The sequence below is a fragment of the Sinocyclocheilus grahami genome, unplaced genomic scaffold (assembly GCF_001515645.1).
Source record: "Sinocyclocheilus grahami isolate Dianchi unplaced genomic scaffold, SAMN03320097.WGS_v1.1 scaffold195.1, whole genome shotgun sequence".
NCBI lineage: Eukaryota > Metazoa > Chordata > Actinopteri > Cypriniformes > Cyprinidae > Sinocyclocheilus > Sinocyclocheilus grahami.
In genome coordinates this window covers 11,222-26,335 of record NW_015505374.1, presented here as the reverse complement: position 1 = coordinate 26,335, position 15,114 = coordinate 11,222, and the positions used below count along the sequence as shown (strand labels likewise).

The window sequence follows — 15,114 nt, the reverse complement described above, 5'->3', positions numbered from 1 at the left end:
CATTTAGGTGGAGCCAATTATTACATTGGCGGAAGAAAAGAGTTTTGTTTCCTTCACAGGAGTCTAATCGTTTTGCCCTAAAAATGTTGACAACTTAAAAAAAAAAAATTAAAAAATAAAATCATGACATAAACAATATTGAAGAAAAAAAAAAATCACAAATCCTTTTTTTTTTTGTAGAAAAGACCAATTGGCTCACTGGTATGTCTGGCCTTACGAGAGCAATCCTGTCATTCCTGAAGTGCAGATATGTGGCTGGATAAGAGTCGCTTCATAAGAGTCTCTCGCTCTCTCTCGCTCTCTCTCGCTCTCACAGGTGTTTATGCGTCATGAACCCAGCGCCCTCTTGAGGATGTTCTGAGAAGTGGCCAGAGAGGTGGACCAAAGCCAACTCATTCGCTGGAGGAAAAGACTGAATTAGAGACCAGGAAGTGTAGACGCGGTTTACATCGGTCGGTCATTCGAAGAAACAGTTACAAACATTTTAACTTCAAAGGATAAAAGTGCAATTGTTCCTTTTACGTGGAATAAGTTAAAACACCAAACGGTGAAACCATGGGGTTGGCTGATCAAAATAGTACGGTAAGTTACGAAATGAACAATAGTCAGCAGGTGCTTCTTGTTGTTGCATCGCTTATTGAATTTAAAATGAACTAACCTACTGTGGAAGCTCGGTTTCTGTCTGTGTCCATGTAAATCGTATTATTTTAGCGGTAGAAAGGTTTACGCTAGAGCAGATTGATATTTTTGAAGTTTTAGTTTTACCGGTTGATGAGGGTTGACGCACTTAAAACAGGACGAAGCTCGTTTTTCAAGTTGGACTTATTTCTACGTTCCTGTTGTGAGTTAACGTCGATAATTCGCTTGAGATTTCTAAAACAAATGTGCTGTTTAGATAATACTTTTATACTTAAGCTTCATCCAATTTGCTCTGCAAAGTTCTTGTACAGATTTGTTTACACAGATAGATTGAATTTACCTTGAGCTGTGAAGCATAACCGCTTTACAAGACACAACCAACTATTGAGCTCAACACTTATTAAATGATTACTTAATTTAAATATGTTTTAACTAGCGTTTACAAATATGCTGAACACATCACACGTCGCCTTTGACTGTTGAAGTGAACCATAAGTGTGAGATCCGCATGCTGGGTTGCTTAAGATGAAGTTGACCAAGAGTAGACCTTTTTTCAGTCAATTTCAACAGTTCCACAATATAAGCAGTGTTGCCAACTGCTTTCAGTTGAAAGTAGCTAAAACTGGTAGCTAAATGTCACTAGATGACATTACAATGGCAAATTCACTGATTTATATAAAGATGAACGTAGATCAGCAGGCAAGATGAGGTCTGTCCAAGAAGTTGCTATATTTGTCCCTAAACTTTTGAAAAAAAGTCTCAAAAGGGGTGGGGAAGTCGTTAAATCTAGCTACGAAGTAGCTAAATTGTCAACACTGAATATAAGACATCCTCTGCCATTTTTTGTGGTTTAAATATCGTTTTTCGAAATTGTGATGTTTGGTCTTGAAAACATTTGGCTGCTGGTATTAGAGGGTCTTTAAAGAAGATAGATAACTGGATGGATACATTTTATTATGTTGTTGTCATCGCATTATAGTAATAGATATCACATGGCCCCATTTTGCCACAATAATGGTACTTCAGGCCATCAGTATCCAATGTTACCCAATAGCTTTCTGCCATTCTGAAGGCCTTGTGACACCAACACACTCAGCCAGTGACTAGAATAGAAAGGGTTGGACAGGTAGTGACGCAGCATTGCTTTTGGTTTCCTGGTAACACCATTTGTTTATGAAGCTTCAGCAGTTCAAGAGGACTTAAAAGTGTTTAATGTGGCTAAACATGGGGGGAAAGCACTCAAATGGCAAAATGAACAATGCAAAAGGTGGTTCTTATGGGGTCTTGCGCTGCATTTACCAGTGTTACAGTACTTTATTAGTGTTTCGAGGTGTGAATGTGGCAAAGCTATCTTGTTGCATCGCTTTTGTCAATATTACACGTGATCTCGCATCTAAAGGTATTACTGTGCACGGTTTTTCATGTCATGTATTGTAGTTCTTGTAATTGAGAATTGCAGCACTGTATATCAGCCTTTTCTGTATGTTTTTAATTGCTTAAATCAGTAATTTTCTTATATCAGAATGATTAAATGTAGCTCTCCATATATTCATATGCATTTAAAAATCATACAAAGACATGGTTTTAATGTTATCGCACACAGTGCACGCCAGTGCTCCACACAGAGATCTGATCTTATCATCATCCAGTCTGTCTGGAATGACATGAAGAAACCGAACAAACTGAGACAGACTAAATACAGAAGAACTTTGGCAACGTCTCCAAGATGCTTCGAGAGACCTACCTGCAAAGCTACCTGAAAAACTATGCGCAAGTGCACCCAGAGCAAAAGCTGCTTTAAACGCAAAGGATGGTCACACCAAATGTTGATTTCATTTAGTTAATACGAGTTAATTGATAAAGAAAATCTATTTATGACATTATTTTTGACAGCATCCTCATTTTACAGCATTTTTACACAAGTGCCTAAAACTTTTAACAGTACTGTAGCTTTGCAGGTAGGTTTCTTGAAGCATCTTGGAGATGTTGCCACTAGGGCTGTAGCTATCGATTATTTTAGTAATCGAGTGTTCTACCGATTATTCCATCGATTAATCGAGTAATCGGGTAAGAAGTCATTTTTTTTATTAAAGAGCAATACTAAATATACAAGAGATAATAAGATAATCTCTTAAAATAAACAACTAATTTGTTTTCTTTTTAGAAAAATTTACATTTTTATTGCTGAAATTGTATACATTAATAACCATGAAAACTAAACCCATTTAATATATTTAATTGCCAAATTACATTCAAAATGCAAATACAAATATATATATATTGTCACGGGGGAAGCACACGACAGACACAGGGGGTGTGGCGTCAGGCCTCGGAGAGGCTTTTATTGACAAATACTATAGTGTCCAGGGAAAAAGGGGCTTCTAGTGTCCAAAATAAACCAGGAATCTGGTGTCCTCGTCGTGCTGCGGGCTTCGTGCAGGGAAGGGCAGTGCTCAGGAAGGAGGGGTCCAGGTAAGGGGCGGAGTCCGGCGGCCGCACGTGCTCCCCTCTCCCGTCCGCGACGCGAGGGGCGGCGGCTTTGTCCAGCGGCTGCATCCTTCTCGCCTTGGCCCCGGCATGGGGAGGGGCTAGACGGCCCGGCATCCTGTTTAAATTGATTTTTACATTTTATGGGCATTTTTTTACCTTTATAAAGCCTTTTTTAATATAAAAGTGTGCATCATCTTTTGAGTCTAATTCTTACATTTAATCAGTCAATTAAAATTAAAAGACATTTGGGCTGTTACCAAACAAATTATATCAGTATCAAAATTCATCTTTGCAATGCAGAGGAAACACAGAAGCTGCATGGGATGAATTTCCCACACAGAGGGACATGAATGCATTTAACCTGCAGTTACAAATGCATAAATCATATTTTGTTATTTTAAACATAAAAAATTGAATATTGATATTTAAAATTATTTAAAAAAACGAAAATATACTTTAAAGGGGTCATATGATGTTGCTAAAAAGAACATTATTTTGTGTATTTGGTGTAATGAAATGTGTTTATGCGGTTTAAGGTTAAAAAAAACATTATTTTCCACATACTGTACATTATTGTTTCTCCTCTATGGCCCGCCTTTCTGAAACGCGTTGATTTTTACAAAGCTCATCGGTCTGAAAAGCGAGGTGTGCTCTGATTGGCCAGCTATCCAGTGCGTTGTGATTGGCCGAATACCTCAAGCGTTTGACGGAAATGTTACGCCCCTTACCATATTGTGATGATGCCCTATCAGGCCGGAGCGATGAATCAAAAACATTTATAAAACCCATTATAAACGAGGCATTCGTTGCATCCAGTGGGGACATAATTATGGATTATAATGACTTATATAGAATATACTGTCTGTTAACGCGTTGCGTTGCATCGCGCCGCGTAAACATAAAACCATGTCTGCATTTGTGATCGGAGAAATGACAAACAAGAAGCGCTACTCTACACTGCCCAAAAAACTTGCTTTAAATATAAAATATAAAAACTCTTTAAATATAAAAAACCGTACTTACAGTCCGTGAGTCAGAACAGCCGGCATTGTCTACTCTACCAGGATCAGTAAACAGTCCTCCATAAAATGTGCTGCACACATCTGAATATTTGGGTTGAAGTGTTCTGGAACAGTGTTGTAAATACAACTTAACCACTGATTTCTAGTCAAAGAGAAAGGAAAAATTGAAATCGCATCATATGACCCCTTTAAATGTGAAATTAAAACCGCCAACAGGTGGCAGCAAGTCACTGTTAAGAAGTGAGTCATTGCGATTGAACCGAATAATTTAAACGGTTGATTCATTCAGGAACGAAACGCCTTCATGTTGCTCAGAGACACAAAACAGCGCTGTGGCTGTGTTTGGAATTTTTTTGTTGGCAAAAACTAGGCAATATAGTGTCTAAAACGTAAGTCTCCTAATATTACCTTCTTGTTTATTGAACTGTTGAATAAAATCACATTTGTAATCATGCTGATTTTAGAGGTGAAAACTGGCACTCTTCGTGTGATATTGACTAACTTTCTTTCTGTGGTATTTTTATGCACAATGGCGTTTAGTCTTTCACAAAACATAGCTAACGTAGGGACATTATAACTAGCCACCATATTGATTTACGGTCATAAATATGTCCAGCGCTTTTTTTTTTAAGTCTGGTCCCTGTTTTTATACAGTCTATGGTCTGGTCCAGAGTTTATCGGGTTGTGCGTCAGTATTAATGGTTCGTGGGGAAACACGGTGTTCCGTGTGTAGTTACAGTAAATGGACGCCTCAATGACTTTTTGTATTCGAGTTACTCGAGGTATTCGAGGAATCATTTCAGCCCTAGTTGCCACAGTTCTTCTGGATTTAGTCTGTCTCGGTTTGTTCTGTTTCTTCATGTCATTCCACACAGACTGGATGATGATCAGATCTCTGTGTGGAGCACTATCTGTTGTCAGACTCCTTGTGCAAACAAAAAACTTGCTTGATCATTACAATTAATGGCAAAATGAATGTTTGGAAATGTCAACTAATATTTCCTACTGACACACTACAGCAAAAGATAGAAAATAGAAATAAGGAACTTAAAACCATTTTTAGCTGGTGTAAATACTAGTGTTCTAATAATTTTGGCCACCACTGTGTGTGTGTGTGTGTGTGTATATGTATATGTATATGTGTGTGTATATATATATATATATATATATATATATATTAAACTTAGGTTTATGAGCTTTTGACCAAAATAACTTTTTACAAACTTTCTAGATTTTCATAACTATGTATGCTTGGAGCTATTTTGATCATGTTTTGGTTTTTAATTCCTCTCAATGCAGGAGCCAAGAGAAGGAGAGTCGTCACAGGATGTGGACCGAGTTCAATCTCTGCAGTCTCAAGTGGATGGGGTCAAGGATATTATGACCCAGAATGTAGATCGGATCTTGGCCCGTGGAGAAAGGCTGGATGATCTTATGGGCAAATCCGAAGACCTGCAAGCTGGGGTGTGTCTTTCAGTACAAAAATTTTGATTCTAATCACATATTACAGCTGTAATCCCAGAACACCTTTTTACAACATACAGGTGCATCTCAATAAATTGTACATTACAAAACTTTTCCATGACATTCTAATTTATTGAGATGCACCTGTACATTCTCATTCATAATTTTAGGGATGGTAAGATTTTTCTGTATTTTTGAAAAAAATATTCTTTCTGCCTCTGTTCATTCATGAAAAAAATCAGCATTTTTTGATAAAATAATATTGTGAAATAATTTTCCAATTGAACATAACTGATTTCTATTTTAATATATTTTATAATGTAAATAATAATAGCAAGGCTGAATTTCCGGTAGTCACTAGTCCAATCTTTAGTGTCACATGATCCTTCAGAAATCATTCATCAATATGCTGATGTGGTGCTCAAGAAACATTACTTATTAGCTGTGTTTCAATTTATAATGAATGGAAAGTTAAAAAAAACAGCATTTGTTTAAAATAGAAATCTTTTGTAACATTAAAAAACTGCCTTTACTGTATCCTTGCTGAATCTTATTTTCCCCACACTTCTAACTGATAGGCTAATGTATGTAGCTTTAGCCGCACACTAGTTGACATTTTACTGTTTTTTTTTTTTTCCTGCTTCTTAGGCCCAGAACTTTAAGCACACCTCTCAGAAGGTTGCTCGCGCTTACTGGTGGAAGAACGTGAAGCTGATTGTGGTTATTGTTGTGATAGTCCTTATCATTGTACTGATTGTCATATTCCTTGCTACTGGTGTGATCCCGACCAGTGCACCCGCACCCAAACCTCCCACTCCATAGGATTTCTATCAGTTACAAGCACTCTCACATACACCTACAGATATATGCAACCAAGTCCACACACCAGCACATGTCATAACTTCAGGAACACACACACATACCTTTTATTTGCACATTTAGCTCATATACCTTCATATCTTATGGTATCACACCACCTTAAAATGAGTAGCTTCCATAATGACAGCTTCGAAACCTTGAAGTGAAGGATTTTAAATAGCCTATAGACGCAATGCTGTCTGTTTTCATACTTTTCTCTTCCTCAAAAGATCATCCTAGTGGTATTTATGGTTCTCTAAAGCCTGATAAAATGCCACAGCTGTATACAAATACTTGCAATATTATTCATAATGAAGGTACCCTTGAAATAGTCATAAACTGGCATTGATTCGGCGAAGGTAATGAGTGAAAGTTCTATCTTTTGAATTATGAAGTGTATTTAAGACTGTTAGATTCGATTACATAAGATGTTACATGTAATTATGGAATACTTTTAGATCTTCAAGTGTCTCTATTTTGTGTTTGATGGGTCACTGTCTTTGTGCTTTTGCCCACAATTATGTTATTTGTAAAAGGTCAAACAAAAATGTGTTCTTATTACTGTTGCATTACCCAAAACACCATTTCATTATGGAAATTATAAAATTGTAAGATGTTTAGGGTAATTTCCTGTCTTAAATATTTACTGAAAATTGGCAATGCCCCAAACTTCAAAACAGAGAAACTGATTTTCATCTTATAGAATGAACTATCATTTTTTTTTAATGGAACAAGAGCACCTGAACAAGGTCATTTAGATAGGAATGATGGATATTTTCTGTATCCTCAGATCACTGCATTGAATTTGACATGCAGTGTAACAGTTGCACTGTACCACATGCAGTCAGTACTGTGATCAGAATTTGAGTGTACTGCATCAAAAGTTTGGCCTTGCACTGCAGGATCTTAATGAAACCCAAGACATGTCACTTTTTCCTGTTTCGAGAAAAGGAGGAATGTTTTAGAGCCTGTACTGTATTTTTCAATTTGCAGTTTTTGTTTAAAAACGTTTTACATATCTCAATTCAGCCAATGAAAATCGCTTCTCTGAATGTTCTTGTTTTCTGGGTAGCTTTATGCACTTTGCTTCAGAGAGGTCAAGGCATTGGATGTCTATGTGTAGTCAGAATGACTTGACTGTGTTTAATGTTTGTAAACCTTATTCTTATTATGCTGTATCTCATGTTGCGTCCATTAACATCTTACTTATCTTAAGCAGTTGTATATGTTATTATCCCTCATTATTATAAACGAACCTTTTTGATCAAGACATTGAATAATTTTTTAATCATCTAGTACAAGTAATAATTTAAAAACCATTTAAGTGCCTTGGATTTGAATCTTATTAGCATAAATATCTGGAATGAAATGTGATATTTTGTAAATAAAAATTTAATCTCTCAGCAAAAGTGAGTATGATGGTTTTTTTATCGTCCTCTCATTTTCAATCTTAAAACACTAATGGTAAACAATTTTCTATTATTTGTATGAGTTTGTATTAATTTAGTTTGGTACATCCACCAATCTGCATTACATCTCTAGAGAGGGACAAAAAGCAAGTTTTGACCTTAGCTGATACGAAAGCCACCAAACAAACTTAAGTGATGTACACACCAATAGGAAAATAATGTGTTATTGTTATAGGTAGTGGATTGTGTACTCTAGATTCATATACAGTTGAAGTCAAACAGTTTACATACACCTTTTGAGTTTACATAGCACTCTGCAAAATGTTAATTATTTTACCAAAATAAGAGGGATTATACAAAATGAATGTTATTTGTTAATACTGACCTGAATAAGATATTTCGCATAAAAGATGTTTACATATAGTCCACAAGAGAAAAAAATAATAATAATAATAAGAGCTGAATTTATAAAAATGACCCCGTTCAAAAGTTTACATATACAGTACACTTGATTCTTAACACTGTGCTGTTACCTGAATGATCCACAGCTGTTTTTGTTTTTTTTGTGTGTAGTGATAGTTATTCATGAGTCTCTTGTTTGTCTTGAAAAGCTAAACTGCCCTCTGTTTTTCTGAAAAATCCTTCAGGTCCCACAAATTCTTTGGTTTCCTGCATTTTTGTGTATTTGAACCCTTTCCAACAATGACTATGATTTTGAGATGCATCTTTTCACACTGAGAACAACTGAGGGACTCATATGCAACTATTACGGAGGGTTCAAAGCTCACTGATGCTCCAGAAGGAAAAATGATGCATTAAAGGGGTCATATGATGTTGCTAAAAAGAACATTATTTTGTGTATTTGGTGTAATGAAATGTGTTTATGCGGTTTAAAGTTAAAAAAACACATTATTTTCCACATACTGTACATTATTGTTTCTCCTCTATGCCCCGCCTTTTTGAAACGCGTGGATTTTTACAAAGCTCATCAGTCTGAAAAAGCGAGCTATCCAATGCATTGTGATTGGCCGAATACCTCAAGCGTGAGACGGAAATGTTACGCCCCTCACATACTGTTGATGCCGTGTCCGGCCAGGGGCGACGAGACAACATTAAAACCCATTACAAACGAGGCATTTGTTGCATCCAGTGGGGACATAATTACTGATTATAATGACTTATACTGTCTTTTTACGCGTTGTGTTGCATTGCATCGCGCCGCGCCGCGTAAACATAAAACTCTGTCTGCATTTGTGATCGGAGAAATGACAAACAACAAGTGCTACTCTACACTGCCCAAAACTTGCGTTTGAATCATCAGTGGCAAATCCTTTAAATGAAAACGTACTTGCGTGAGTCAGAACTGCCGGCATTGTAGTCTAACGTTACTCTCCCAGGATCAGTAAACAGTCCTCCATAAAATGTGCTGCACACATCTGGATATTTGGGTTAAACTGTTCTGGAACAGTGTTGTAAATACAACTTAACCACTGATTTGTAGTTGTGTCCTCTTTTGGAAGACCAAACAAAGTAGTTTGGCTTTCACAACGAAAAACACAGCGGCCTAGCGTGAGGGGAAGCCCCGGCTTAGCATGCGCTGAGGCCGGGCTAGCGTGAGCCAAAGCCCCGGCTGAGCCCGGCGGATGCGACGAATGAGCGGCAACCACATGTGATGGACCCCGGGCTGGACTCCGCTTTGTCCACGATGAAAGTTGATGTATTCCCTCAGCGACCAGCACAGATAAGCTCTAGGCATGACGAAGTGGATATCGTCCTCTTTTGGAAGACCAAACAAAGTAGTTTCGCTTTCACAACGAAGCACACAGTGTCTTCACGACATGGCTGCAGCGTCAACAATACTACAGCGAGAATAAAAGTTACGCCTTCTTTCTTTGCATGAACATTTGGGCCGCTTTATGCAAATCTTCCCACATGGTGAGGTAGATATGTGGGGGCGTGTTAGAACGAGCCGTTTTAGGTAGGTGTGGCTGACTCTGAACTTTTACAAAGAATATCTCTTTGGATTTGAGACTTTAGTCTTTGCAACTTTACAGATCTTCTTTATGCACCAAGAGCTTGTAACACTCCAAAGAGAAAGGAAAAATTGAAATCGCATCATATGACCCCTTTAAGAGCCAAAAATCTGCATTTTCCATTTTCTCTTGTGGACTATTTGCAAATATCCTTTATGTGAAATATCTTATTCAGGTCAGTATTAAATAAAAAAATAACATCCATTTTGTATGATCCCTAATAATGAACATTTTGCAGATTTTGTGTATATGTCAACTTTTGACTGCAGCTGTAGCGCTACATTAAAACAAAATGGTTAAAGAAGAGCAAGTACAGCCAGACCTGAACACTAACCAATCCATTATCCCAGCATTTTCCCCAGCTGTGATTTTATCTTGTTTTTTCCTACACCATCTGCAACAAAGTTTTCCCTTCAGATTTCGGCAGTAAGTCTTCTATTAGCATAATTTGCGAATCGGTTCAAATGATTCTTTACAAAGAATCGATTCACAAAACAATGATTAACATTATGTTTTAGGACACAGCCCTTTCGTGCCAGCTTGATTAGCTTTTTGTGAATATTTTACCAATACTGCCGTGCGCTCACTTTAAAGTACACATTCTGGTACATGGCCAAAAACGATAGCAATAAGTAACAGATGCTTTCACGCAGCTGCGCACTGCGAGTTCCTTACACGCCCAGCGTATGGGAGGCGCCTCCTCACAGCAGTAGAGTAGAAGATGAAAGCTTTGGAAGAGTTGTGTAAAGACGTGCGTGAAGTTTTAAGATATCAAGCTTGTGTTATTTTCTCTTATTAGCTGCTGGTGGTGTCTCTTTCAGATGCGGTATATGCGGCGACAGTTTATGGTGTATTAACAAAACGGATTAAACAATGGTAAGTTGTTTTGTCTTTGAAGCTTTGCCTTATTTTTGTTTCGTTTTGCGCTGAATGCCATTAGTTATTAAAAGGTCAAATATGGCCATGTAACGGGTGAAGAACTTTTAAAAGCAAGCTGTTTAGATCAAACTTGAAAGCAACTTTGTTAGGTAAATGCTGTCGACTCAAACAGTTGCTTTAAATGCTGTGGTCTAAGCAGGTTTAGTTTCTTTCATCATGTATTTATATATACCAACTGTCACTTTGCATTATGATAGTGAAATTATACACTGACTTTGATTTTGATGAATAGACGATTACTGTTTTGACAAGTCTATAGAATAGCAGTTTTCACTCAAACGCATTTTGAGGGATATGATACAGTACATAGGGCCTGGTTGATTAGCATTGATTTCTCAAGTCAGACAACATTTAGTTTTTAAGTTGTCAGAATTTTTTTTAACATGACTAGTTCCCCCCCCCCCCCTCTTTAACCCTTATTGTTGGTTCATCTCAGGTGGCTTGAAATGACAACGTGACACTTAGTGTTTAGTTGAAACACATATGAGAGGGGATTTTGTCTAGTCTCAAGGAAATTCCATATTCATTATAGCAGTCGAAGTGAGAGAGGAAGGATGGAAGCAAAGAAAGGATGTAAAAAGAGAGGTGTATCCTGCAGTTCTGTTCATATGCAAAGAGTGTGATGAAAAGCTCATTATCAACATGCTCTTCTGTAATAAGTTTTTGTTTGATCCTTTGTGCTTCTACTATTTTAAAGATGAATATTTCTATACTATATCTCAATATATTACAATTGTATTTATTTATTTATGCAATGTCCACGTTTGACTAAAATCTTGTCTCCTAAAACTTGTTTACTTAAATCGATAAGACTATATCACTCATTTTGCTTTAGCATCCAGATATTTACATATTTATTTATACATGATATATTTATGTATACAGTGTGTGGCCCATTTTATGGTTTAGATTGTTTTGTGAAGTTGTTTTTTTTCTATTCATAAGACTAGCTATATCACTGGCTTTGCTTTAGCATACATATGTGGTTATTTATTTATTAATACACAGATATTTTTTTAAATTCTATATGTATTTTTTCTAGTACAAATGTAAACAGTTCAATTCAACACTCAATTCATAAAATCTTAAATTCAAACATTGACAAGTATTAATTGGTCTATTATTAGATGATAAATGTCTCTTGAAAATTCATGCTGTTAATATTTAAAAAAAAAAAAATTTATGCTCATTGCGCTACTCTAGAGTTTAAATTCATGCAAAGCCTTCAGTGTCAACAAAACAATATATGGGTTTCTCCTTGTAAAACATAAACTTATTATTTTGATAGTCTAGACACAATGTTATAATGTTTGCATTTCTTACAATTTGCATTTAGCATTGTTTTTTTTATCCCTGCTGTTCCTGTTAAAACTTATGACCCATTTTTGAGAACCACTGTTCTATTGTGTACGGTTCTTATGTGAGATGGCATGAGTAATAAGTGGTATTTCCTGTAAAATGAATAATTTCATTGATCTTTGTGTGACAGTTTCCCATCTACGATGAGCCACTCATCAACTAAACCTTGACCTCAAGTCACTTGCATCCTTCTGAGCACAAAGAGAGGAATTAACATTCTGACTCAGCTGATATACACAATGTGTCAGACGCTGTAGACTGCTAATGTCATAGAGGTCACTGTCTCTAAATGAATCTCATGGATTTCGTGGATCTCAGCCATGTTGTTTTCACAAAGGCCTCATTGTGGGTTTTGATGCAATAGCTTGTAGAAATGCACAGTTTCTCTGTCTCTCCCTTGCGCTGTTACATCATAAACTGTGAGAGAGCAGAGGCTCTGTTCCAGAATTCCATTCCCAGTGCTTGTTGTCAACAGAACTCCAAGACTATTATGCATGGGAGGTGTCCAGGAAGTCTTCATTACCACTTTTTGTGTTTAATCAGTCATTGATTGCTTTTCTCTTCTGTTAAACATCTAATAGGACAATTTAGTCTCTCATAGGGAAAATTATGTTGTTGCAGAAATTTATTGATGATAATGTATGTATTGTAAAGGATGTTTGCCAGTCATTCTGTGTTTCCCAATAAATCTATTTCATCTGTCTCCAGGAGAATGGGCAAAGCCGCCTCCGTCAGGCCCAGGAGGATGTGGAGGAAATCAAAGTTATCATGCTGGATAACGTGAACAAGGCTGACGAGCGTGCGGGAAAACTCTGGGAGCTTGAGGACCGAGCTGATAAACTACTTGAACATGTTAGTTTATATTATCATTTAATAAATATAATTAAATTTATGCCTTTAAAACTGCTTGACAAAAAGCATGCCCAATTAATTATGCACTCTATGGTTCTATGATCTTGTTTTATGGTTTGTTGAGGAATCTTATGACCAAAAACTAGGTTTCTGGAGTTTCAAGTGTTTTTAGGGAAAGCAATGGCATGTCAAATTGGAGTCTATTAATAGTGTCTAGGTGGGGTGTACGGAAAAAAGAGTGTACAATTTGCATCCTGAGTTTAGTTTACCTTGTTAATTTTAGAACGCCATTTCCTTTTGTTATGAAATGAACAACACTTGTGTAATAGTGTAGCAGGCTGTTTGTGCAGTACATGCCCTGCAGTCAGGCAACAAGTTCACTTTAGTTTCGTGTTTTTTTTATTATGTAAACATACTAAAAATCCCATTGGAAGTCTTGGTTGGTCAAGTCACATTTGTTTATACAGAGCTTTACTCAATACATATTGTTTCAAAGCAGCTTCATAAAAATGAATAAAAACACAATAATAAAAGGGGAAATAGTGTAACTTGTAAAATTGATCAGTTTTGAAGCAACACATTCAATTTCAGCTGTAAAGGAGCTCTACAGAGGATAATCGTGTTACTATTCACCTCAGTTTAGTTTAATTCAGTTGAATAACTCTCAGTATCACAAGCTAAATATAAAATTATGAAATTAGTTCAATTCATAATGCAATATCATTATTCAGCTCAATTCAGTTCAATGTTGATGTTGCAAAGTTTGTGTCATCCAGTTAAATTCAGATCAAATGTGTTTACTCTAACTGAGCAAGCTAAAGGCAACAGTTGCAAGTAACCAAAACTTAACAGGTGACACTAGTGGAGGGAAAAAAAACCCCCAGGAAGCCAGGCTCAGTCGGAGAGCCAGTTCTTCTGTGGCCTAAATGAACAAGCACAGTGTGATTTATGATTTACACTGTGTGGTTGGTGTCAGTTACTGGTTCAAACAAATATTATAATTACAGTTAAGAAAACAAAACACCTGTACAAAAGTACAAAGCCTTGCATGTTTTTCCACTCTTATTTTTCAGATGAGGAGTCTTTGTAACAGTCAAAAATGAAGTCAGTTCTAATTCTGAAAAAACTCCACTTGTGCCATCAAGAATCTCTCTCTCTCTTAAAATAATTATTTTAATGATTGTACTTATTTCTTTTCAGAGCGAAAAATTCTCAAAGACCTCGACTAAGGTGAAACAGAAGAAGCGTTGGGAGAATATTAAGTACAAAGTGATAATAGCAGCAGTTGTAGCTGCAGTGGTGCTTGGCATTATTGTGGTTGTGGTCTTTATATATGGTTAGTTCACCCAAAAATGAAAATTAGCTTGTTATTTACTCGCCCTCAAGCCATCCTAGGTGTATATGACTTTCTTCTTTCAGGCGAATCCAATCGGAGTTATATTAAATAATGTCCAGGCTAATCCATGCTTTATAATGGGAGTGGATGGTAGCCCAAAATTTGAAGTTGAAAAAATTGCACCCATCCATTATAAAAGAAGTCCACACTGCTCCGGGGGGTTAATAAAGGCCTTCTGAAGCGACGCAATGCGTTTGTGTAAGAAAAATATCCATATTTACAACTTTATAAACCTTTTATCTCTAGCTTCCGCTAACTGTCGTACGCGCATTCACGAGAGAGTGGCGTCCAGCGGATGACGTAGGAAGTAGGCAAATGTGGTGACGAACGCGGAAGTGACAAACGTGGACGTGACGAACGTGGAAGCGTAGAGGAGAGAGCAAAACAAAACACCGGTCACGAATTAGAAGTACAAAATTAGGATTTGTAAAGAAAAATGTCGGAGGATTTCGATATAAGCCAAGAGGACACTGGTTTTCCTTTGCTGTAAACAAAACTTGTTTCTCATGAGACTAGCATATTCTCACTGGAGCTTATGCTACGCCTACGTCCTACATCATCCACTGGACGCCACTCTCTCGTGAACGTGCGTATGACAGTTACCGGAAGCTAGAGATTAAGGTTTATAAAGTTGTAAATATGGATATTTTTTC

The 15,114-nt window shown here is 36.8% G+C and overlaps 2 protein-coding genes across 2 annotated transcripts; both read left to right on the top strand.

Annotated features, from left to right (window-relative positions):
* The first annotated feature begins 369 nt into the window (after positions 1-369).
* On the top strand, positions 370-7,396 carry LOC107594988 (vesicle-associated membrane protein 8-like). The gene is made up of 3 exons (XM_016285235.1): positions 370-582; positions 5,451-5,615; positions 6,264-7,396. The coding sequence occupies exons 1-3, from the start codon at positions 556-558 to the stop codon at positions 6,435-6,437; spliced, it is 366 nt and encodes a 121-aa protein (XP_016140721.1). The 5' UTR covers positions 370-555; the 3' UTR covers positions 6,438-7,396.
* A 3,223-nt stretch (positions 7,397-10,619) lies between these two features.
* On the top strand, positions 10,620-14,452 carry LOC107594989 (vesicle-associated membrane protein 5-like). Its single transcript, XM_016285236.1, has 3 exons — positions 10,620-10,791; positions 12,922-13,065; positions 14,266-14,452. Exons 1-3 carry the CDS (start codon positions 10,789-10,791, stop codon positions 14,404-14,406), a joined length of 288 nt encoding a protein of 95 aa, XP_016140722.1. The 5' UTR covers positions 10,620-10,788; the 3' UTR covers positions 14,407-14,452.
* The last annotated feature ends 662 nt before the right edge of the window (positions 14,453-15,114 follow it).

Coding starts and splice junctions, on each gene's coding strand:
- LOC107594988 (XM_016285235.1), top strand. CDS start 556: ATGGGGTTGGCTGATCAAAATAGTACG. Junction 583..5,450: donor TGGCTGATCAAAATAGTACG/GTAAGTTACGAA, acceptor CTCTCAATGCAG/GAGCCAAGAGAAGGAGAGTC. Junction 5,616..6,263: donor CCGAAGACCTGCAAGCTGGG/GTGTGTCTTTCA, acceptor CCTGCTTCTTAG/GCCCAGAACTTTAAGCACAC.
- LOC107594989 (XM_016285236.1), top strand. Junction 13,066..14,265: donor CTGATAAACTACTTGAACAT/GTTAGTTTATAT, acceptor ATTTCTTTTCAG/AGCGAAAAATTCTCAAAGAC.